The sequence below is a fragment of the Typopeltis vanoorti genome, chromosome 22, assembly GCF_054136105.1.
Source record: "Typopeltis vanoorti isolate ZY-2024b chromosome 22, IOZ_Tvanoo_1.0, whole genome shotgun sequence".
NCBI classification, from domain to species: domain Eukaryota; kingdom Metazoa; phylum Arthropoda; class Arachnida; order Uropygi; family Thelyphonidae; genus Typopeltis; species Typopeltis vanoorti.
In genome coordinates this window covers 52,578,149-52,603,485 of record NC_143570.1, presented here as the reverse complement: position 1 = coordinate 52,603,485, position 25,337 = coordinate 52,578,149, and the positions used below count along the sequence as shown (strand labels likewise).

Sequence of the window (25,337 nt, the reverse complement as noted above, 5' to 3'; positions counted from 1 at the left end):
TCTCAACTTCTTTAACCATCTAATTTTCCTCATCCAATGCAGAGATAATGAAGTCATCCCAAAATTCATCAAAATCAAACACATATTCCATACAAACAAGACCTCCAGAATTTATCATAAAATGGAACTAGCTTTTCTAAGAGAAAGAATTACAGTCACTAGAGCTGAATTAGTATTAATTAGTAATAACACTTTTTCTCTTCATAATGAACTGGTCACATCTCTTCCATCTTACCTATGGAACAACATTGATAGTGTTACATTCAACAAAGCAATAGCGATCTCAGAACAGAAGAAACATACATTAATTCATAAGTTCAACTTACTCCTTCAGAAGAAGGAAATACATAAAAAAACAACTAGATCATTCAAAAGTAGTTATTAACCTTTCTTCGAGAGTCCTAACAAAAGAGGAGAATAACCTTTTACTTAAGGGTTTTAACTTTGCCTTAACCCCACGTTTCCTACCAAAAATTGATATCATAGCACAAATAGAAAAAGGAATTAGAAATCTACCGGACAACACGGCAGATCTTATCCATATAGAAAGTAGTACAGCTTTACTGTTAAAAAGCAGATTACCTCGTAGGAATCTACCTTACAATGAATACGCTTGCCTTAAAAAGTTAAAGGATGACAAAAATATTGTCATAATGACGATATTTTCATCATATTCAATGGAACAACAGATAAACTTATCAATTTCAAAGATTATCTTAACAATTTGCACAACACCATAAAATTCACTTTAGAACAAGAAGAAAATAAAAAACTTCCTTTCTGGATATTCTATTAGAAGTTAATGAAGAAAGTAAACTCTCCCCTTCTCAGTATATAGGAAGCCAACAAACACTGGAAGATTTCTAAATGCAACCTCACACCACCATCCTTCACAAAAAATAAGCTTAATTAAAACTCTTCGAGACAGAGCATACAATATCTCCAGCACACAAGAAAGATGTAATGAAGAAATAAAATACTTAACACAAATCCTCCAACAGAATGGATATGAAACAAAAACCATCAAGAGAATCCTTAAAATGCCTCCAACTAACAACACAATAAAACAGGATTACAAAAACGCAATCTTGCTTCCTTATATCAAAAATATTACAGATAAGCTAGCCAAATTAATGAACAAACACAACATAAAAGTAGCCTTTCCTATGGAAAAAATCTCAAGATTCCTACATCCACCAAAACCATCTCATCATCCTCTTAAAAAACCAGGAGTCTACAAAATCCATTGCTCTTGCGGGATTTGCTACGTAGGACAGACAGGAAGATCTGGAGAAATATGAATTGCTGAATACCAAAAAGATGTACAATACAAAAGAGAACAAAAAACGGGTCTTGCTTTCCATACCACGTCCACTGGACACGATGTACTCTGCCAAAAAACGACTATGTCATACATAGAAAACAACAGTTATATAAGAAAATTTAAAGAAGCTGGTAATATGCTAAAAAACCCAACCCAATGCAATAAAAATCAAGGGTCAGCTCTAATAAAAAATCTACCTCAATCTGAGCTTGGACTGTATGAACGAGAACAAGAACACGTGACATCGTCCAGTATTGTTCAACGTCAATAACATTTTATATCTGCATTCTGTTATTTGAGTTTATGAATAGCAGACGGTTGTGATTTGTATTTATTAGTTCTCTTGTTTAAACTTTAAGTTATACTATTTACCCCGTGAAGATGTAAATCCTACGATTTACGAAACTTGTCGGGAACTATTATTTCAGTATTTTGTATAACTGAATAATAAAAAATGTGGTGTAATCACCGAAATATATCTTTTGAACCAATTAGCCACAGAAGTCTACACCTGCAAGGTCGATTATTGTAAATTTGCAAAGTGCATGAACAAATGACTTTATGAGATGGATTTTTATCTGCTTATGTCCAAATAATAAAACTTCAGCACTATGACAGATCTTCCAAAATGACTAATAAATCAGTGCAGTTTTGCTGACAACCTAATTTCAAAAGGTTGAAAATCTATAGTGCATTAGTACCATGAGGGTAGGTCCTAATGTTTAGATAATTCAAGAACCATGTACATGGTATTTTTTCAAGTTTCAGGTAAGTAAAGTGGTTATCTCACACCAGGTCATAAAACCACTATGTGAGATCTGGTGATCCCTTCTTAAATGAATGAGCAGAAATTCAGATTTCATGTGGTCATTTTATTTGGTATATCCCAGTCACCCATGAAATCCACCACTTAATCAGACACAGTGTCATGTCTATTCTAGGCTGTATAAAGCAACTGAACAAGTGTGGTTTAATGAAACAAAAACTGTTAACATGTATGAAAAATAATGGAGTAATGATGATACCGTTATTGATAGTCATACTATGAGCATATTATGAATGTTGTACTGTGCTTCTAGTACCTATGTATTGCATTGCAATACAAATATACTTTTATAGCTATGACCACAGTATGATTGCCATTGCAGTATCAAGAGAACTTCCATAGAATATTCATAAACACATTTTGTACTAATAAATTTTTTAATGTAAATCCCACCCACAAAATATTGCAAACCTGTAATGCATTACTACCTTAGGTAGGCCAAGGGATGAGCTAATCCAGAAACCTACTGTTCAGACCAAAAAATAGGTAGGACTTTTTAAACCAGAAAAGATCCACCCATTGGCAGTCACATGATACCAAGAGAATGACGTCCAAATGTTATATCCTTCTGGTACATGCATAACTTCATATTTACACTTTATCTGTTTGGCAAATAATGTGTCATGTCAAATGTTACAGATCAATCAGAAATGGCAACTTTACTTCATCAGCCTGCTCATTCAATGATTTCAACCCACTTTGCACATTTTAAATGAATTGGAACAAACTTTTCACAGTAGGAATTCAACTGCTTGCATGATCCAAAATCCCTGTGGAACGTTTTTGGTTTACCCATAACAGAAGCTATTCCCCAGCAAGCTGAGATTTTAACTCTCTCTTCTTCTTCTCTTGCATCCTCAAGATGGGTCGAGTCCCTCATGGATAAGAGCCTTTCATCCTTCTCTGTCCAAAGCAAGCTCTTTCATATTATAACGACTTAAAGCCCAATGCAGTTCTAAGGCCTCTATGCCATATCAATTTCCATCTTCCTTAACATCTTGTACCCTTTATGTACCCAAACACCATGTGAAAGTAAGTCTGTTCTGGTTTCATTCTTATAAAGTGGCCAACTACAGAACTGATGTTTTTTAACTGTGTTAAGAATTGTTGAATTAGAGGTTTATAAATCTTGTAGCACTTGTGTATTAGTCTTATGTTCTGTCCATTGAGTTTTATTTATTTTCCTGAAGCATTTCATTTCAAAAGCCAACAATTTCCTCTCTGCTGCTTCTTTTTTTTATTTTAGGTCCAAGTTTTCTAGAAAATTATTGATAGTATTATATTTTTATAGAATTTTATTGTTAGAGTTGTACGATTTTTGTTTTTCTAAATTTTATTAAGTTTATTCATTGTTGACCTTGCTATGGAGAGTCTGTGTTTCGTTGTTGCCAGGTCATTTAAATTTCATGTTGGAGGACACCTGGAAGATATATAGATAGCACTTAATCAGGAAATCAAAGAACAAATTGATCGTCCAGGTGTCCTCCAATTTTTATTATCATTATTTTATTTGAATTTACAGTCATATTATAAATTCTGCAGGTTTCTTGTGATTTTGCATGCTGGTATCAGAGACTCTATTTGTTATTCTTTATAATTACTGCGTTGTCTGTGTATGTGATCTGTGTGATCGGTCTACCATTGATGTTCACTCCTTTTGTTGGGGAAATGCTTCTTTAATAAGCTCTTGAATAAAATGGCATAATGAGAGTGGGCATCCTTGTATAACTCCTAATTTGATTTCAAGTTTTTTAGTTGCAATATTTTTATGTTGAACTGTTGCACTTGTATTCTGATAGTACTTTGAAAGAAATCAGTGTTTCAGGGTCTGTGTTTTTCATTGTTAATATTTGAATAAGTTTTTCTCTGTTCATGTAATCAAATGCCTGTTTAAAATCCATAATATAGCACTAGAGTCTCTCCCTTAGACTCATGCGATGTCTGCCAGATCACGAAGAGTAAAGATAGGAGGGTCAATTGTTCACCTTTTTTTCTAAATCCAGCTTGTTCTTCTTCTATTAGTTGTTCATAAACGTTATTTAGATGATTCTATATTATTTTTACAAAGATTTTACCAATCAGTCTATAATTATTACATTTTTTAACATCTTTTTTTTTATTCATGATTTTGCCTAATTTCCAGTTGTTTGGGATGGTCCCAATGAAAACAATATTATTGAACAGTTTTGTTGGTTGATTAATTAATCATTTTCATCCCTTTATGATCTCTGTTAAACATTTAATTACTTTTTTTATTTATTAATTATTTTTATTCTTTTTATTTTTGTCATAATAAAATCCTGAAGATTATAAAAACCTGAAGATTTTTTTTTGATGAGCTATGAAAACCCATATTGCACAAATACCTTCCATTTTCAGCTTCACAAAAATGGATCCTTTCTGTAGCATTTTCTATGACAGCTGTCAATGTTTCTGGCTGCAGCATGAATGTTCTCTTTCAGCTGTTGGATTATCTGGAGCTTGTTCACACATTTTTCTTCAGGTAACTACATAGGAAGAAGTTGAGAACCATCAAATCTGGAGAATGTGATGGTCAATTAATTGAAGATCTTTGTGAAATTATAAATAAATAAATAAAATGAAAAAATTAATAATCAAAAAAGTTATTCGCATTTTGAACCCCTTTGTGACCCATGAGCCACCCTATATTATCGATACTGTATCTTTCTCACTACAGTGTATATATAGGTGAAAGCTTTCTGCTTTAAAGATAATAGAGAAGTAATTGCCAGATGTGTTCTATTTCTCTAATATTTCCAGTTATGTTGTTTTGAAAATCTTTAGTAATAAAGGAATGCAGCCTTTGGTAATCTCTAACTGTAAAGTAGAGAAATTTGTAGTTGTGATCTAAATAGGCCTCTGTACATTTGTCTGCTTTATCATTCAGCCAATCTGTTTTTGCCATCAAGCTGTCAACCTATTGCTCTCACCTCAGTTTTGTCTAAAGTAATGGATAAGGTTATCAAAAGTCAACTTCTTCAACACTTAGAGAACTGTCATCGAATTAGTCACCGCCAATATGGATTATGTCAATCTAGACTCACAAGGAGATCTCCTGGCATATATCATGCATCCCTGGACCCATTCCATGGAAAAGTTTGGAGAAATCTGTACGATTGCTCTTGACATCTTCAAGGCTTTTGATAGGGTCTGGCATCAAAGGCTTCTCAACAAGTTACCATCATTTGGACTTCCTTCATTCTTGTGTAATTAGATTGCCAGTTTTCTCTCAGATCAATCCCTATGTGTAATGGTGGGTGTGTTCTCTCTTCATGCTTTTCTGTTAATGCTGATGTCACTCAGGGCTCTGTCTTTTACTCGCCTCTTCCTGATTTATATAAATGAAATGCTCTCATTGACTGTAAATCCTACTCGTGGTTTTACTGATGATAGCATATCCACACATCCTGCTCATATGACAACTTTGCAGTGCTCAAACATTTCAATCTTCAAGATCATCTGTATTAAGTGCCCTTAACACTAATTACAACAGTATCCTTGATTAGGGTGAAAACAACCTAGTCAACTTCAGTGCTTCCAAAAGACTGCTTTTCTTGTTTTCTCACACAAAAAAGACCTCATTATCAAAAGTAAGTGGAGAAGACTCTCCACTTACTTTTGATAATGCCCAGCTCATTAGTCAAGACCAGATTTCTCTCTCTTCTTGGACTGATTCTTACTTCAAACCATTCCTGACATAATTATATCATTTCTATATCATCAACAGCTTCTAAAAAAAAAAACCGAGCATCCTTTTCCGTTCAAAGCAGTATGTCTCTGCTGAATAGTTACTTGCTCTGTATAAATCCCAGATCCAACCAACCTTGGAATACTGTTCTCATGTTTGGAATGGTACACCAAAGACCTTCCTAAAATTTTTGATACTGTTCAGAAAAGAATAGTTCGCTTGACTAATGACACATCTCTTACACTCTCTCTCTTCATCCACTTTCCCAATAGAAGATCAGCTTTTGCATTATGTCTCTTCTACAGATATTTCCATAACCATTGTTCAGCAGAGCTGACATCCATTATGCCTTTCATTTCTACTGGATCTGCAGGAACTCAAGCAACATCTGCTCATCATCACTTTACAGATGAACAGCATACTCACTGAACCTACTACTATTCCCAGTTATCTTTAATTCTGCTTGCCTGAATTCCATGGAACAGCCTCCCCCCCCCCAAAGCATTTCCAATCAACTACAATCACTAACAGTGCTAGAAGAATATCAACAGATTACTCTACTGCTGATGCCTGTCCACATGCCATTTATACTGCTTGGAAAGAAGTCAGTGGACACCAATGTGTGAAGAATAAACAGCCTTAGCACCCATCTTAATAAGATGTAGCACCTCGTTTTGCTGCGATGACTGTAGCAATTTTACAGGATCATACTTTCTACAAGTGTGCAATAGCAGTCAATGGGAATTTTTGACCATTCTTCCTGTAGACATGTAATGAGGTCCTAAACTGTTGTGGGGCAGATGTCCCTTGAACTCACCTGACACTCCAGTTTATCTCACAGATGTTCATTAGGGTTGGGATCAGGGCTCTGTGGAGGCCAGTCAAATTTGATCACATTCATGTCCACAAACCATGCAGTTACAGCAGCAGCCTTATGACATGGTGCATTATCTTGCTGGTCAGTTCTGTAGAAATGCCACAAAGTAGGAAGCATTGCATTTTCTTGAATCTTCGGATACCTCTTGGAGTTCAATATTTGTGGCACCACAAACAGGATCATGCCATTCACACCTGTGCCTCCAAATTTCATAGTTTGGGTTATGCACTCTGGTAAGAAATGTACACCATTCACCATACCCATCCATCTACTTGTTAGAGGATGTAGCATGATTCGTTTCCCCAGTGATGCCCTAACATAGCTCTTTGCACCACTGAAGATGATGCTGCATGTTGGTTCAGGTAATATGGGGCTTACATATTATGGTCCTACCATCTAAACCCATGTTGTTGGCCATGTTGTGTAGAAGTGCCCAATTTGTCAAAAATTTGATGAACAGATAGGCCTGTAACGTTGCATCCTATCACAACGTCGCTTTCAAACTCTGTTAGTTCTCGCAGCCATTTCACCCATAGTTCCCCTCACTTGGGAGCATCATATTCCTCCAATGTTGGAAGTTTTTTCACTTGGTTATACTATAAATTAAAGATACCAGGAAATGATATACTTGGTTTAATCCTTTATCCAAGAAGCAAACAAAGTTTGCACCTGAAGTATTTTCAGGACCTGGGCAACTCGTGGTAAAGGTGGTATGACTTCACATCACTTGCCTTAGTATCCCATAATGCAAAGCACATCTTGCTGACATGTATAATGCTATGCATTATGAGAAGGGTCACTATCCAGACAGGTTTCAACCTTTATTGAGGTCTCTTCAGTGGGAGCCAGACCCAGTGGTGATACCAAGGTTGAAGTAATGCAGAAGTCATATTTCCTATACCAGTTACCGAAAGGTGTTACACATTATTATTAAATTACTCTGGATTAGAGAAAGGTTGTTGGAAATTTTTTCACTTGGATAAATTATATACTTGGTTTAATCCTTTATCCAAGTGTAAACGGTCTAGGCATTATACATGTCCACAAGATGTGCTTTGCATTATGGGATACTAAAGCAAGTGATGTGAAGTCATACTACCTTTAATATGATTTGCTCCAGTCCTGAAAATACTTCATGTGCAAACTTTGTTTGCTTACACTGGGATAAAGGATTAAACCAAGTATATAATTTCCTGGTATCTTTAATTTACATTCCTCCAATTTATACTGGCTACAAACACGACTCGTTACATGGCGCAATGCGCCTTGCCTGCGAGGGGCAGGGTGTCTGTTGACTTCTTTCCAAGCAGTGTATTTGCTATTGAACCTTCTGCCTTTTGTGTATGGGAATAATATATATATATAATCATGGGCGTATATTCTAGGTGTGCAGTGCACATCCATGGCATAGCAATATCAAGATGTTATATTTTTGCATTTATTCCTGTTAAAGACTCCCCTAATTGTTTCCACGCTCCGAGTGATTCCTAAAATTAAAAACACAATATACTAACACATTCATTGTCATTTGCCATGAGTTTTATTTTCTGAGTTTCATCTGTTTTACGAGCATGAACTGACATGTTTATGACACTGATATAGACAAGTTTTTAACATATAATTTTCTATAAATGATTTATGACTTTTTTGCCCACATTTACAATGGGAAACAGCGTTAATGTTCTACTGAATATCCCATTTTCCACCAGAGCTCTCATGGATTGTATGATTATAGTCAAAGGAGGTTGGAAATTGTATATAAATAAGTAAGAAAAATGACTTATTTCAGCCTTTCGATGCATCAACATTGCATCACATTCGCATTAATTTGAACCTTTGAACCCTTGGAACAGACCTACAGATGGTGCTGCAGGTCAAACCATAGCATTCCAATGGTTTTAAACCATCCAGAAGGTAAGGCAAGGCAGAGTGTGCTCTGAGATAATAGCATCCAGAAATCAGTGGCTGTGATTAGTTATTTTGTCAACTAGTCCAATTGAATGTTGTTAATTGTCGCATGTTGCTGTTTTTATTTCCTGAGTTTCATCTGTTTTACGTGCGTGAAGTGTGAATTGACGTGTTATGACAGTGATATAGACAAGTTTTAATATATAATTTTCTATAAATAATTTATAACTTTTTTTTTTGCCTATATTTATAATGGGAAATAGTGTTGACAATCCACTAAATATCCCATTTTCCACTAGAGCTTTCATGGATTGTATGATTATAGTCAAAGAGAGTTGGAACTTGTGTATAAATAAGTAAGAAAAAATTAGTTATTTCAGCCTTTCTTTGGTTCAATACAGAAAAATAATAATTTCCCAACTGATTACTTTTTCTGATTTCTCTGCATATTATATGCCTGTATTTAAAAATTGTATCAAAATTCAAATTACTCATGTCTCACTCTAATATTTGCCAATCATAATCTAATCTCACCATGAAGAGTAAACCCTTTATGCTTTCCATATTTGAAATTATATTAATTGATAAATTAAAGCATTCCAATTTATTTTACAATTAGTTGCATTGGATCAATGAAGATGAGCACTGATGTGTTGTGCACTCTTAAAACTTTCGTATATCAATAAAAATGCAAACCCAACCTAAATGCACACAGGACGTCACTTATATATAAAGAGATGTACATTTTGTGAAGTAAAGGGCTTGGTCCAACGTCAAATACTTCAGGTTTGCCACTCTCTATGGTCACTAGAAATGATCCCCTGAAGAATATAGAGAAATTTCTCAACACCTGAAGAGTCTTGACTAGAACTGCATTGCTGCTAAACAAAATTCACAATAGCAAACCTTCCACTATAACAAACTATATATATATATATTTTTTTGCTCCTGTTTCTTACAGATTTCTCATAGTGAGAGTTGGCTGTGCATGCATGCATGCATGCACATCTGGTGTGTTGTCTGTGTGTGTACGTATGCACAGTCCCACAAGTATCACTGATTGTTCGGATGCATGTTTCTGTTGATGATATTTGTTTTCATATTTGCCAGCTTAAGTGGTTAGTATAAGCTACTCTTCAATCAACAGGTTGCATGTTGAAATCATGCTGTAGGCATGGATGTGTATGATTGGGAGACAAATTTCATCACCTAGTGTGAAACCACCATCCTGCTTTTTGGAGGCCTGAAGTGGCTTGAAAAATTTTATGTTTGGTCTCTACAGTAGGGTTTTTACATTATGTAAAAAATAAATAAAAATACAAACAAATATAAAATTAAATTTAGTTTTAAGCAAGATAAAATTGATTTTCATATTGCAAATGAAGAGTGTGTAAGAAAGTTTTAAAATGAATCGTGGTTGAGTAGCTCCCAGAGGTGAACACATGAAAGAATTTGAAAACAAGAACAAAAAATTAGAGATTCGTTGGCAAATGCAATGCTGAAGAAAACATTGACTGATTCAACCAGAGAGACATGTGGTGAGGTTCTCTGTATTGATAGGAAAATTATAACTCCATAATGGACTCTGGAAGTTAAAGATTTTTTTAAGACAAATAGTCGAGAAATATTGAGAGTATAACAAGGATCTGCATTTAAGTATTGTTGATCTCAAAGAGCATATGACAAGGGACCAAGGAGAAACAATTCAAAATGCTACAGTGAAGGAAGAAAATAAAGAAGCATTTCAAAAGTTCCTGGCAAGTGAGTCAGCTTGTGCCCTTAGAGAATACAGAGAAGAATGTAAGAAAGTGAAGCACTGTGTAAAATTAGCTAAACAAAAGTCATGAGAAGACTTTGGTAAGAATATAGAAATTAAATATCAGGAAGGTAGCAAAATATTCTGGAAGATATTGAAAAAGTTTTGAAATGGAGGAAAAGGTAGTATCAAAAAAATCAAACATAATAAAGGTCACATGAAAACTGAAGATAACGATATTGTTGATGTCTAGAGTAATTACTTTGAAAGACTGCTAAATGAAACAAGCAGTGTCAGCATGATGGTAGAAAACTCCCAATGGAAACGTAGTCAGGAATACATATCCATACTTGAATAGAAAATGTCATCAAAAACCTGAAATGTGGAAAGGCAGCTGGAGTAGATGAAATTCTGCCAGAAATGCTCAAATATGGAGGCATAAAAGTTTTACACTAGCTGCATTGAATAATTCAGAATGCCTGATGAAATGGTTGAATTCCAGGGGATTGGAACAGAGCTCTTATAGTATCCATCTATATAAAGGAAATAAAACTGAATGTAAGAATTGCAGAGGTTTGTTCCTGGTAAGATTTATGCAAGTATACTTGAGAAATAGCTAAGAAAAAATGTGGAAGGGAAGCTTGGTGAAGAACAAGCTGGATTCAGGCCAAATAGAGGTTTTCAGGATCACATTTTCAATTTAAGACAAATAGTTGAGAAATCTTGGGAATAAAACAAGGATCTGTATTTAAATATTGTTGATCTCAAAAGGCATATCACATGGTGCCAAGAGGAAACAACTCTTCAAACACTACAGTTAGATGGTGTAAATGAGACATTAAATCAAGTAGTACGTAGACTCTATTTAAGTTGTAAATCAGCAGTTAGAATTGAGAGATGTACAGGAAGACAGTTTGAAGTAAAATCAGGTGTGCAACAAGGATGCACATTATCTCTACTGTTATTCATTATTATTACAGGCAACTCTAAGGAGTCCTTAGACTCATCAAGTGAGTCTAAACAGCATAAGAACTGTCCAACATTTGTGCAGTATCTATCATACTTTGCTTTGAACTCATTCACAGTCATGGCATCCACAACAGACTCTGACAACCTATTCCACTTACTCACTAATCTCCAAGCAAAGAACATAGTCCTAACACCCTTGCTAACTAAACTCTTACTCAGTTTCCATGGATGACCAATAGTTCTCCCACCAGCAGCCCTGTTCTGAAAAATTTCTTCTGAATTAATCTTGTGAAAACCTTTCAGTAATTTGGATGTCTCAATCATATCACCCCTTTTCTGCCTATCAACTAGTTTCTAACCCAAAAATCTTCAACCTGTTCTCGTAAAGTCTATTCCAAGCAAAAAACATAGTTCTAACACCCTTGCTAACTATACTCTTACTCAGTTTCCATGGATGGCCCCTAGTTCTCCCAACACCAGACCTGTTCTGAAAAATTTCTTCTGAATTAATCTCGTGAAAACCTTTCAGTAATTTGGATGCCTCAATCATATCACCCCTTTTCCGCCTATCAACTAGTTTCTGTAACACACAAATCTTCAATCTGGTCTTGTAAAATCTATTCCATAGACCTGCTAGCATCTTGGTCACTCACCTCTGGATCTTCTCATCACCAAGACACCCTGGTGCCCAGATCTGTATGTAGTAGTCAAGATGGGGTCTTATCAAGGCTCAATAAAGAGGAACAATAGCCTTCTTGTCTCTATTCATCAAAGTATTCTTTGACAAGCTGCTTTAGCCACTTTTGCTATGTGCCTCCTAAGCTTTAACATTCTATCCACTAACACTCCCAAATCTCTGGCGTCATCAATTTCCTGGAGTACAGTTGCATCAATGTGATATAATGTGATATACAGCTGATAATCTTTTCATACCAAAATGCATAACCTTACACTTTGCCACATTAAACTGACATCCATTCTCCTTTGCTCAGTCTGCCAATCTATCCAAATCATCCTGCAAAATTTTGACATCATCTGTATTAACTATTATTCTACTCATCTTTGCATCACCAGCAACTAACTGAACAGTTCCTCTCAGATCCCTTTTATATCATTAATAAAATTAAATTGTAGCAATAGAAGAACAGAACCCTGCAGCACAACTAGTCACATGCTTTCTTTTGGACTCTACTCCTGAATAAACTACTCTCTGACATCTCTCCATCTCACCAACCCTATATCCATTCCAATGTTCTGCAGTTTACTGATTAGAATTCCATGTGATATCCTGTCAAAGGCCTTTGCGAAGTTTAGCAGTATCACTGTATAGTCATTACCTTTATCCAACTCAGCTGTGACTGTATTATAAATCATGAACAAGGTACTGAGGCGTGACCTACCATTCACAAAACCATGCTGCCCCCATACAGTATCCCATTTCTGTCTACAAATTCCTGTATTTTGCTCTTGACCAACTTCTCCAATGCTTTGACAAACAACTCTTGATATACTGATCAGTCGGTAATTTTCTACATCAGTCTTGGAACCTCCTTTATGCAACAGACCTATTTTCCCCTCTTTCCACCACTTTGGGACTAACCCACAGCTGAAATTTAGATTAAACAATATCGTCAACAACAGTGACAATTTCCTTCTCACCTCATGTAAAATCTTGAGTATACCATCGAATCCTACTTCGACAAACAACTCTTGATATGCTGATCAGTCGGTAATTTTCTACATCAGTCTTGGAACATCCTTTATGCAACAGACCTATTTTCCCCTCTTTCCACCCCTTTGGGACTAACCCACAGCTGAAATTTAGATTAAACAATGTTGTCAACAACAGTGACAATTTCCTTCTCACCTCATGTAAAATCTTGGGTATACCATCGAATCCTACAGCTCTATTCACATTAAGGTTTTGTAATATGCTATAAACCTCCATTTCATTTACCTCAGTTCCTGTATAAGCCATTGGCTCTCTCGTTCCTGCAATATCATCACCTGGATAATATACTTGCAAAGTGTTCACTTAGTAATTATACTATTTAGACTGATTCAGTTACCTCCCTACTATTGGCATTCATTAAAATCATTCTGCCATATATATTCTTTCTTTTACTTTCAGCATATCAAAAAAATTTTTTGGGATTCTCTTTAGCCTGCATTGCCAACTTCATTTCATAATCTCCTTTTGCCTTTCTTACCTCACTGGTTACCCTTCTGGCCTGTACCCTGTACTCTTCATGAACCTGCAAGTCACCTTTCTCTTTAAATTCCCTCCACAATTGTTTCTTTTTTTTTGCAGCTCCAGCTTAATAATGATTCCTGTATCATTTCTATACAGGGATCATTATTACACACTATATCGTTCATTCATTCTATCCCACTAAATGTATCATCTGCTGTTAGCCATGTCTCACTGATACCAATAACCTTTGGCCAGGATAAGCCAACCAATACCAAAAATTCTTCTTGCTTGTACCGAATACTCCTGGCATTACTGTACATAAAGTGCAGAAGTCCCTTAGGTCCACCACTATCCTCACACTTTATACTAACTATCCCATTCCAGTTTGTTACGAGTGGTACTAACTTAGGCATATTATACACATTCTTACACTGAACAACTGCCTCACTGATATCTGCATATCCACTCAACAGCTCTCCCTCCCCCTAAAATTGCTAGTTTTCCTGATTCTGCACATCCACTTTCATTTCATTCAGCAACACTTTTTCCATTCTCTGAACACCAAATCTTCAGATGCAAACCATCCTCCTTGTAAAAGTCCTTTCACCCATCAAACCTCGCTTCATACATCCAAACTTCACTTCACTTCTGCATAACCTACGTATTGAGTCATTTGTTATTATGGACCTCCTCCTCAGCTCTAATCTGTCATACCGTGGCAACATACTATTTTAACTCTCTCATGCCATACTTTTACCCTTTTAAATCATTCGTTCCAGCCATTACAATCACTTCTTTCACCTTACCATTTTGTGCTGTAATAGCCTCACTAACATCATTAATTTTTGCACCCCGAATTTTGTTAGCCTCTTGTCGATCACACCTTGTATGACTGAATTGCTGTACAAAACTCATTCCTTGATTTTTCTCTCTCTTTCTCTCTTGGTCAAGCCCTCATTTCTCTTATCTCACACTTCTTTCTGTTATCAGCTGACCCACTCACCAGACATTTTTCCATCCAGCTCCCATTTCACCCTGTATATCACTCTCCACAACCGAGCTATCTCCATCATTGCAGCTAACTCTTCATTCTTTACATCAGTCATGATGTAAAGTACTATCCACTACCATCTTCAGTCCACAAAACCCCACCTATTCTTTTTAGCAGAAACCCAAATCTCACCTCCCCCCAACACTATCCATCTCAACCTTCCAAACTACACATTCTTTAACTCCTTTCGACCCAAGGGCAGCATCTGCACACATATCCACTCTGACATACCTTGCCAGAGAGCATGCAACTTTGACCTTCTTTGGTTGAAAATACTCCTTTTCCCATTCAGTAAAATTCATTTGCTGTCTCTGTTGCTCTACTAATGCCACCAACCACTCTATGTTCCTTAATTTCCTCTCCTTAAAAATTAATTTTCTCCAGTCCCACTCTCCTAACAGCTAAATCATCCTCTTAGGAGATTTTAATGTCCACAAGACCAACTGGCTTTCCTTCTCCAGTTGTACAGATCTTGCAGCCAGAGATGCTGAAAGTGTCATCACTAAAACCTTACACAAATTGTTCAGATGCCAACCAGAATACCAGATAACCCAAACCACTCCTCAAACACCCTAGATCTCTTCCTCACCAATGACCCTTCCAAATACACATTGAATATAGTGAGCCTCTGGGTAATTACAACCACAATCTTGTGCTCATTTCCTCCCCATGCAACAATGCTTACACAGCCACTACCATAAAGAGTAGTTTGGCATTCTAACAATGCCAAGTGGGACAGCCTCTGTGATTTCTGTGCCGCATTTCCATCATGGTTGGACTATTGTTTCTGGTCTTCTAGTTCAAGCATATGCACTGAAACGTATCACCAAAGTAATCCTCACAGACATGGAAACATACATTCCCCACACTTCTCTGAACTACTGTCTCCTAACTAAACCCTGGGTTCTCCAAAAGATGTGCCAAGGCTGTACAAATGAAAAATCAATCATACCACAACTGACTTACATCAATAACTTCCTCCTCCTTTAATGCTTTTATACCCAAGCCCAAAATAGATGCAAGAAAACTATCGATACTTCCAAAAAAGAATTTGAATGGGTGAAAAGCAGGAAACTTGCAGCCTGCCCAAATGGAAGCCGTGCCTTTTGGTCTCTTTCCAAAGCAATTGGTTGTATCTTTTGCCCAACACTGTTGCCACCTCATCATACCCAAATGGCTCTATTGCATTATCAACCACAGAAAAAGCTAATCTCCTGGCCTCACACTTCTCCAATGCACACATAATTGACAATGGTAAAAGCCCCCAACCTTCCAGCTTCCCAACATACAATGTCTCCTATATCCTTTTGCCAGAAAGAGATCAGAAAAATATTGTTTAAATTAGACACAAAGTCTCCTGGCTCCCGACATCATTTGTCTTGAAGGTTTGTGCACCAGAACTGACTCCTATCCTATGCCTCCTGTATATACTCTCTTACTCCACTGGTATCTATCCCACAGCCTGGAAATTGGCCTATATTCAACCCATTCCCAAGATGGGCGACAAATCACTGCAATCTAACTATCACCCCATCTCACTCACCTTAGTTCTTTTTAAATTTATTGAGAAATACCATCAATTCTCAACTCCTACACTAACTTGAAGGCACTCAACAATTAAGCAACTAACAGTATGGATTCTGTCACTGCCAATCAACAAGAGATCTACTCTCATATATCACCCATCTCTGGACAAATGCCATGGAGAAATTTGGCAAATCTCAAGCGGTTGCACTTTATCTCCAAAGCTTTTGACCTGGTCTTGCACAAATGCTTGCTAAGCAAACTTCCATCGTTTGGACTGTCTCAGGACTTCTGCATTTGGATTGCCAGCTTTCTGTCTGGGTGCACACTGTGTGATAGTAGATGGTTCCTTATCCTCTCACCAACCCTCTTCCTTCTGTATGTCAATGACCTACTTCAGTTGGCCTCCAATCCAATACACAGTTTTGCCGATGACAGCACATTGCACTCCCCCCCTTTCTTTTGATAAACCTTAAGCTACACAACTCACCTCAACCTACAGAACATCAACCACCACTGCCCTCAATTCTGATTTCCAAGCCATCCTCCAGTGGGGCTCAGATGACCTCGTCAGTTTCAATGCTAATAAAACCCAGTTCTGTCTTATTTCTCACAAAAAATAAAAGAACTGTTTTCCCCCAGTATTATTTTTGATAACAATCAAATTTCTAGACAAGATGAGATTTCTCTTCATGGAATTACCCTGACATCAAACCTTTCCTGGCATAAACATATCACAACCATTACATCCTCAGCTTTCAATAAAACTAGGATTTCTCAAGATGTTAGATGTTACTTCATCTCTGAACAACTGTTTACCTTATACAAATCACAAATCTGCCTATCAAATACTGCTCTCACATTTGGAGTGGAGCTTTTAAAAGCTCCCTCAAAATGACTCATTACAGAGGAGAGCAATTAGATTGATAAATGACCCTTCTCTTACCAACTAACCCCCCCCCCCCATTTCACACAGACATTTGATCTCTGCAACTTGTGTATTCTATAAATATTTCCACAGCAAATGTTCATCTGAAATAGCATCAATAATCTCTCCGACATACACTCAGTACTAAGCCCATTAGAACACGTACAGCTGCCACCCAACATCCTTTTACAGTACACCTTGAAACCCACAGAACAAGTTTTGTTTCCTCCTCCTTCATTCCAGCTACTGCTGTACTGTGGAACAGTCTTCCCCCTGATGTATTTCCCAAGGAATACAATATACAGGCTTTTAAATCAGATGTAAACAAGTTTTTCCTTTCCCAACCCACTACCCATATATGAATTTACTATAGATCGATCAACCAACCTCTCATATAAAAGGCTCAACATAAAAAAAACTTCATTATTATTATAAAAACCCTCCATGGAGTCAAAGACTCTTCACGGACGGTCCACTGTTGCACACACATGCAGTTTATCATACCGCTCCTTAAATATGTTCACTGTCTCTGTGCAACCTCTTGTTCTCTTCCTATCTTCACCCATTCTATGAAAAACCTCCTCAACATTAATCTAGTAATAACCTCTTAACAGCTTATATGTCTCAAATCATATCCCTCTCCTCTTCCTATCTACCAATTTCTGCAAATAGCATTTTGTCAATCTGTCTTCATACTCAACATTCCAGAGACCGGAAACCACCTTAGTCCATCATCTCTGAACCTTTTCCAATATATCTTCATCTTTTTAAAAGCCAGCTGACCAATCTGCACACACAGTAATCCATATGTAACATGATCAAAGCCTTATACAAGGGAAGCATAAGCCTCCGCATCATGCCCATTATCTGCTTTGCTGTCCTCACAATTTTACTAACATCGCAACAAAATTTTATATCCTTGTCTACAATCACTCCCAGGTCTTCTCTACCTCTTTCAAGATATTTCCTCCAGTTGTGTACTCTACATCCCATCTCTGCTTCCCAAATTTCAAAACCTTACACTTCACAACATTGAATTAATATCTCCACTCATTTACCCATTGTATTCAAGTCCTCTTGCAAAGCCACAGTATCCACTCTACTCCTGATAGCTCTCTCCAACTTTGAATTATATGCAGACAAGTGCATATCACCATTCAGGCCTCTCCCATTATCATTTACATACAAAATAAATAGCAATGGACCCAAAACAGACCCTTGAGGTACAGCATTAGTAACTTTCCTCTTTTGGGATATCACTCCTCCATAGACAACTCACTAATACCTATCAGACAACCAATCTGCAATCCAGTGAACTAATCTACTTTTCAGATCCATTCCTTCCAGTTTAATTACCATCTTGTCATGTGACAATTTATCAAACACCTTTGCAAAATCTAAAAATACACTGGATATGCAACATCTTTATACAATGCATTCGTCGTTTTATTATAAAAAGTAATCACATTGTTAAAACACAATCTTCCTTCAACAAATCCATGCTGGCTGCCAAACAGTATTTTTCTGTTGTCAACCCAATTCTGAATCTTTGTCCTAATTAACCTGTCTAACACCTTAACCACAACTCCAGACACACATACTGTCTATAATTTAAAGCCTTGCTCTTATCAATTCCCTTATGAATCAGAACAGTTTTGTCCTCTTTCCACTACTTTGGAACTTGACAGTGCAAGTCTCATGTTGAAAAGATATGCAAAAGGTGTTAACTCTCCATAACATTTTCTCAAAACACATGGTGAAGTAGCATCAAGTCCTACAGCCCTATCTACATCAGGTCTATTCAATATCTCATATACCTCCTATTCACTTTCTAACAGTTATTCCTCCTTTTCCTTTCCCACTGCATTCAAGTTCCGCATGATGCCCCATTCGTAAGAATGAAATACCTCATTAAATATCTCAACAATATCCTTCACAGTGGTTACCATTCCTCTGTTTTCACCAATCAATCTCATCCTTCCATAATCATTCTTTCTTCTACTGGCCATATATCGAAATAATTCCTTAGGATTTTTTTTAAGCTGCATTAGCTAACTGCCGCTCATACAGCACTTTTGCTGCCCTTACCAAGCAGATCACCTTCCTCACCTGCTCTTTGTACTTCTCATGCAGCTGGTTGTTATAACTACTCATCTTGTACTTCTTCCATAATACCTTCTTCCAGATGGCATACCTTATCTCTTGATTCATCCATTTTGCGCCTGCTATATTTACCCTCTTAACCTTTGGAATACATTCTGATATTGCCTCCACCAAATAGTTTTTGAGTAGTTCCCAAGCAGCATTGATATCCTTTCCATCCAGTTCCTCTTTCCAATTTATTAGCGCAAGCTGTTTTGTGAGCGTTTCATAATTAGCAGCCTTATAATTCCAAATATACCCCTTTCTAATAGACGTCCTTAAATGACTGGTCACTCTCACCAATTGATGGAAGATTTGACACCCGAATTATAATAACATCATCTGATGAGATGATCAAATTCAATACCCTTCATCCTTAGTACCCTCCGTTACGTACCACCTGATGAAATTGAATAACTTCTGTAATAGGTTTGATATGAAAATCAGCAATAAAAAGACAAAGACAATGAAAATAGGCAGAAACGTTGAAAACATCAACTGTATCCCAAATGGTGAACCTATCGAACAAATAAAGCATTTCAGCTATTTAGCACAGTTTTTAGTGAAGATGGTAAATTAAATCTGGAAATAGACAACAGAATTATTAAAGCTGGTGTGGTGGGAAGTTGGCCGAATAAATTTATATGGAATAAGAAAGAAATTAATCAAAACACTAAAACTTACAAGGTGGTATCAAAAAGTTTCAAGACTAGCTCTTTTTACGAAAAATTACTTTATTTATCTACTTTACACGCTATCACCTTCAAAATAGTCCCCTTGCATAGCAATACAGCGCTCCAGCATTCCTGTCACTTCTAGAATGTGTCCTGGAGGTCTTCTTTTCGAAGCATGTCAAGCACCTTCTGCGATTTGTACTGGATCTCCGCAATGGGGTCAACACGTATGACCTTTGAGCTGGATCCATCTTCGGGAAGAGGGCGAAGTCTGCAGGAGTCAAATCTGGCGAGTAAAGTGGATGCGGAAGTGAGATTATGTTGTTTCTGGTGAGAAACTCGTGAGAGGAGAGCTCAGTAACAGTGCATTGTCATCGTGGAGCATCCAGTTTTTTGCGCGCCATAGATCCAGTCGCTTTCACCAAATGTTCTCCCTCAGATGCCTTAAAACCTGGCAGTAGAACTCACTATTGATGGTCTGGCCCCTGGGGACGAATTCTCGATGCACAATGCCGTGAATGTTGAAAAAGGCTATGAGCATGCACTTAGTAGAGCTCTGGACCTGCCTCGCCTTTTTCGGTCGTGGAGGTGATGGGCTCTTCCACTGTGAAGACTGTTGCTTTGTCTCAGGGTCGTACCCGTATACCCAAGTTTCGTCACCAGTAATAATCCTCGACATGAAGGACGGGTCATCCACGGCATGCTGACAGAGTTCTTGGCAGACTTTGATGCGGTGTTCCTTCTGCTCCTGGGTCAGCAGCCTGGGAACAAACTTGGCAGCAACATAGCGCATGTTCAAATCACACGTGAGGATTACCTGGACTGTTCTGTATGACACACCAACAATGGCAGCAATGTTGTGGAATTCTCTGACGATCCTCATGCACGAGTTGCCGAATGGTTTCGACATTTTCAGGGGTTGAGCTCGAAGGTCTTCCTGATCTCTCGTCGTCTTCCAGTGATATTCTTTCGCTCTTGAAGCACGCATGCCACTCAGAACGCCTTGAACGACTCATTGCAGCATTGCTGTAAATTTGCCAAATCATGTCAAACATCTCTGTGGCAGATTTGCCAGTTTCATGCAGAATTTCACATTCGCTCTTTGTTCTAACTTGCTGTCCATAATTAAATTGCAGATGTGTGGTAACGCATGTGGTCAGAATAGCACCAGTTGCACAACTCCCGATGTGCACAGGATGATGTCTTTTGGCACACTGACTTATGACGATCAATGCTCCGTGTGACTGTGTGTGCAGCCTTGTGCTGCCATCTGTTGGCGTTACAAAACTAGTCTCAACTTTTTGATACCACCTCGTAAATATACAAGACTGTGCTCAAACCAATTTTAACTTATTGATCTTAGAGCTGAGTAAGAAATAAAACACTCGATCAAAGACTGGAGACCTCTGATATTTTTGTTGAGGCTGATTCAAGGAATAATCTTTCATATTTGTACTTGCTGCAGTGCTAGAAGAAGGCCACTTTATTACACTGCAGCAAGTACAAATATAAAAGATTATTCCTTGAATCAACCTCACCTCTGAAAAACTTCCCAAACCTCAACAAATTTGTGTGCATGAGACTGCCTCAAATTTGGAAAGCTTGTATTCAAAGAACATCAGCCCAAGAGCCAAGACAACCCAATTTTCTCACTAGGGGGGGCACCTTTATGTCTCTCTAGGACCAACTTCAGTTTCCTTTCTTCAGCCTCATTTGCTTAGTGTCAGTGTCTGCATGCACATATCATTGTTTTGTGATTCCTGACGATGACAATGTATAATTGCCGAAAAGCCTTTTGGCTTTTCAAAACTTTTAGTAATTTTTTGTTGCCGTTTTCTTTTCCTGTTGTTTATCTTTAATAGACCATCATCATCAAATTACTGACATTTACCCTCAAGGGATGTACAGGATATGATAGTACTACATGAAAAATTTACATCATTACTAACTTCCTGTCTACAATTTTCCTCCAAATTAATCTGTTACCTGTCAAGGCGCCAACATTGTCAGATCTTATATTTCTATCTTCTAAGGCACTTTTTACCATATCAATCCACCTATATCTTGGTCTTCCTGTGGGTCTTTTTCCTGCCAACCTGGTAAAATACACTTGTTTTGCTAATCTTTCCTCTCCCATTCTGTTTAAGTGACCATACCATTTGAGATTAGCTCTGCTAACTCATTCCTGGATGCTGACAATATCAAGTTCTTTCCTAATATCCTCATTTTTAATATGATATTGCCATTGATGCCATCTATTCACCCCTAATCTTTCGCAGGACTCTTATATATGCAGTCTCTAGTCTTTAGTCAAGTGTTTTACTTCTGACCCAGCTCTCAGATCCATAAGTTAAAATTGGTTTGAACACTGTCTTGTATGCAGCTAATTTAGTGTTTTGACTAATTTCTCTCTTATTCCATATAAATTTATTCAGTTGACTTCCTACCATACTAGCTTTGTTGAGTCTGTTGTATATTTCCATATTTAATTTACCATCTTCACTAAAAATTGTGCCTAAAAAAGTTGATATTTTCAATGTTTCTGCCTATTTTCATTGTCTTTGTCTTTTTAATGCTGACCTTCATACCATATCTATTACAATAGTTATTCAATTTAGTCAGGGGAATCTTGCAGACTTGTAGCAGATTTATTTAGAAGTATAACATTGTCCACATAAAGCAAAGAGCTGAAATTAACATCTCGAATTAATACCACTTTCCTTCATAATGTGGTCCATGTAGATAATGACTTTAAGAGATTGACAGTGAATTTTTATATATTTTCATATCTGTTTATTATGCATCTAATGAATTTATGGATTTCTGCAGTGATAAAAAAGGAAAGCAGCAACTCATAAAAATGTCTCATAGTCTGATAACCCTGGCCAGCAGATGGAAAGAGTAATAGCATGCATAAATTATATGTAACCTGCAAAAGTGAGAAATTAAATGAAAGAAATGAGATAATGATTTACATCATTATCTGTTCAGTTTGTAAAATAAAAATAAAACCATTTTGGATTCATTATCAAAAAATTACATGAGGTTATGATTGCTCATAGACAGTCTTTATACATTATAACTGAATTAAGTTTTGGCTCTGTATTTTAGAAATTAGTTGTTCGTTTTTTCCCCTTTCTTGTTTACCTTGAATACAATTTTTAATTTTATTCCCATTCACATTTTAATATCCATTGATTACATATCTAATGAAGTTCTTGGTTTAGAAAGAGAATAGGATGCTGAATTATATTTAACCTGCATTAGTAAGAAATGAAGATGGAATAAAATTTACATCATTACATATTCAGTTTGGAAAATAAAACCATTTTGAATTCATATTACACAAGATTATGATTGCTCATATTCAGTTTTTAAACATTTTAACTGAATTAAGTTTTTGTTTTAAAATGAATAATACTAACACTTTAATGTCTTAGCTACTTTTTTTTATTTTTTTATTTTTATTTAAACCAGGATGATGACTTTGATGCTTCAGGAGGTTTTCTTTCCTCGACAATGGGAAGATTGAGAAAAATGTCTAGAGCTGGCCATAATAGATATATATTGTATCTTTTGCTATTTTCTTTGTTTGTATTCTTTGTTATATATCTTATATTAAAATTCAAGTAAAAGAAGAGTTTGAAACATAAAATACTGACCTTTGAAAGACTGCAAGATGATGCTACAATCAAACTTACTATTGTATAGTATTTCACACCTTTAGATAAACATTTGGCATTTTCTGCAATAAATGACAGGTGTAAAATAATTTTCTTGCCCTCCATATATGTTCAGAGTGATATAGAATTCAAATCATTACCACCCAAGTGCCTTGTATACTCTAGTGCCATATTACTGGAGCTATATATATAATGAAGTCTTAGTTTTGTACATATCAGATAAAATTAAAAGTTATGAAATTAAAAAAAAAAAATGAATGATGATCATTTAAGTTATAGGTAGTCCAATAACATATTTAAAAAAAATAGGAAATTCTTCAATGATGGTATGATTAAAGCAGCTGATGCATACCGTCATCATCACCACATATGTACAGTATATACCGTATTTTTCTGTGTATAAGATGATACTTTTTTTTTCTAAAATTTTTAGACCAAGAATTGGGGGTCCTTATACACGGAGGGGGGGGGGGGGGGTAACCGGTTGAGAGAGGCACGGTTGCCATGGCAAAACTGCCAGTACCTTGTTTCCGCAACTTCCGCCAATCATTAGCCTTTCTTAAACTCTGTCGATTGACATTATTAATGGCTGATTCTAAATAAACTATTCAGAGCTCTGATAGCATTCATTCGTCTGCAACTCATTGGTGAGCTAAGTTAATGCATTAACCATATTTTGAGCACTAGCCCATAAAAATGTCCGAAAATAAAAAACGATTGTCATATTCTTCAAAATTCAAGTTAAAAGTCATCAATTACACAAAAGAACATGGAAATAAAGCTTCGGAGAGATAGTTTGGACCTCCTCCCACTGAGTATATGATTAGTGGAGAAAACAGGAAGAACAACTACTCAACATGTCAAAAAAGAAGAGGGGCCTTAAGAGGAAAACCAGCAAAATGGCTAAACTTGGATCAGAGGCTTAAGACTTGGATTATGGAGCAGTGCCAGAGTGGGATATGTGTCAACCAAGCTTATTCGATATGAGGCAAAAAGGTTTGCAAAGAGAAATGAACATTGTCGATTTCACAGGAAAGGCAAAATGGTGCTTTAACTTCATGAGGAGAGAAGGGTTGGCCATGAGAACACCAACCAAGTTAGCCCAGAAAATGCATCTTAGTATGTATCTTAAAAATATTGCCTAATTACTAAATATACTTTGAATATTTTAAAAAAATATCAAATTGTGTTCTGTTTTATGTTTAAAATATTGATTTCTTAATTTTGGGTTTGAAAAAGTAGGGTTTGTCTTATACGCGGAAAAATCTCATCTCCCTTTTAACTTGCAGTGTCAAGGGTTTATTTATCATCGGACCTCAAACTGTTCACAGGATAAGGTGGTCAGCCCTATGCCCCGGTGTATCCCTTGTCCATAGTGTTGAGTTCTCAAGGCTGCTTTGCGGGATAAAAAATCCCAGGATAAACTGGGGGGAAAAAACCCTACTGTCCACACCCAAGACCAGCTAACTTGGCTATGGCTGAGGAAGATCCTTCAGCTCCTCACATCACCGACCAGAATCAAACCTAGGCCACTCCTTCCCCAGGCATATGGCTGCGAAGCGCACAGCCACTAGCTAACCGATCTGCCCCACGGAAAAATACGGTAATTTTTTAACTTTGTGGATGGCATGTTTATCCACAATGTACACATGCCTTTCTTTTCATATCTTTTTTGTTTTAAATTTTATTATAATGATTCCTGAACATCTCTTCACTAATATCAGTAAGAACCTCGATGGTCAAGAACTCATCGAGGGAGGCCATACTAATTA

At 36.7% G+C, this 25,337-nt stretch overlaps 1 protein-coding gene across 1 annotated transcript in view; it reads left to right on the top strand.

Moving 5' to 3' along the window:
- Positions 1-23,520, top strand: part of LOC150094420 (BET1 homolog) — a 61,998-nt gene extending 38,478 nt beyond the window's left edge. Inside the window, exon 4 of the mRNA XM_090411898.1 lies at positions 23,360-23,520. Coding sequence (XP_090268024.1) covers positions 23,360-23,515 — 156 coding nt within the window. The 3' untranslated portion in view covers positions 23,516-23,520. The remainder of the gene's footprint in view (positions 1-23,359) is intronic.
- The last annotated feature ends 1,817 nt before the right edge of the window (positions 23,521-25,337 follow it).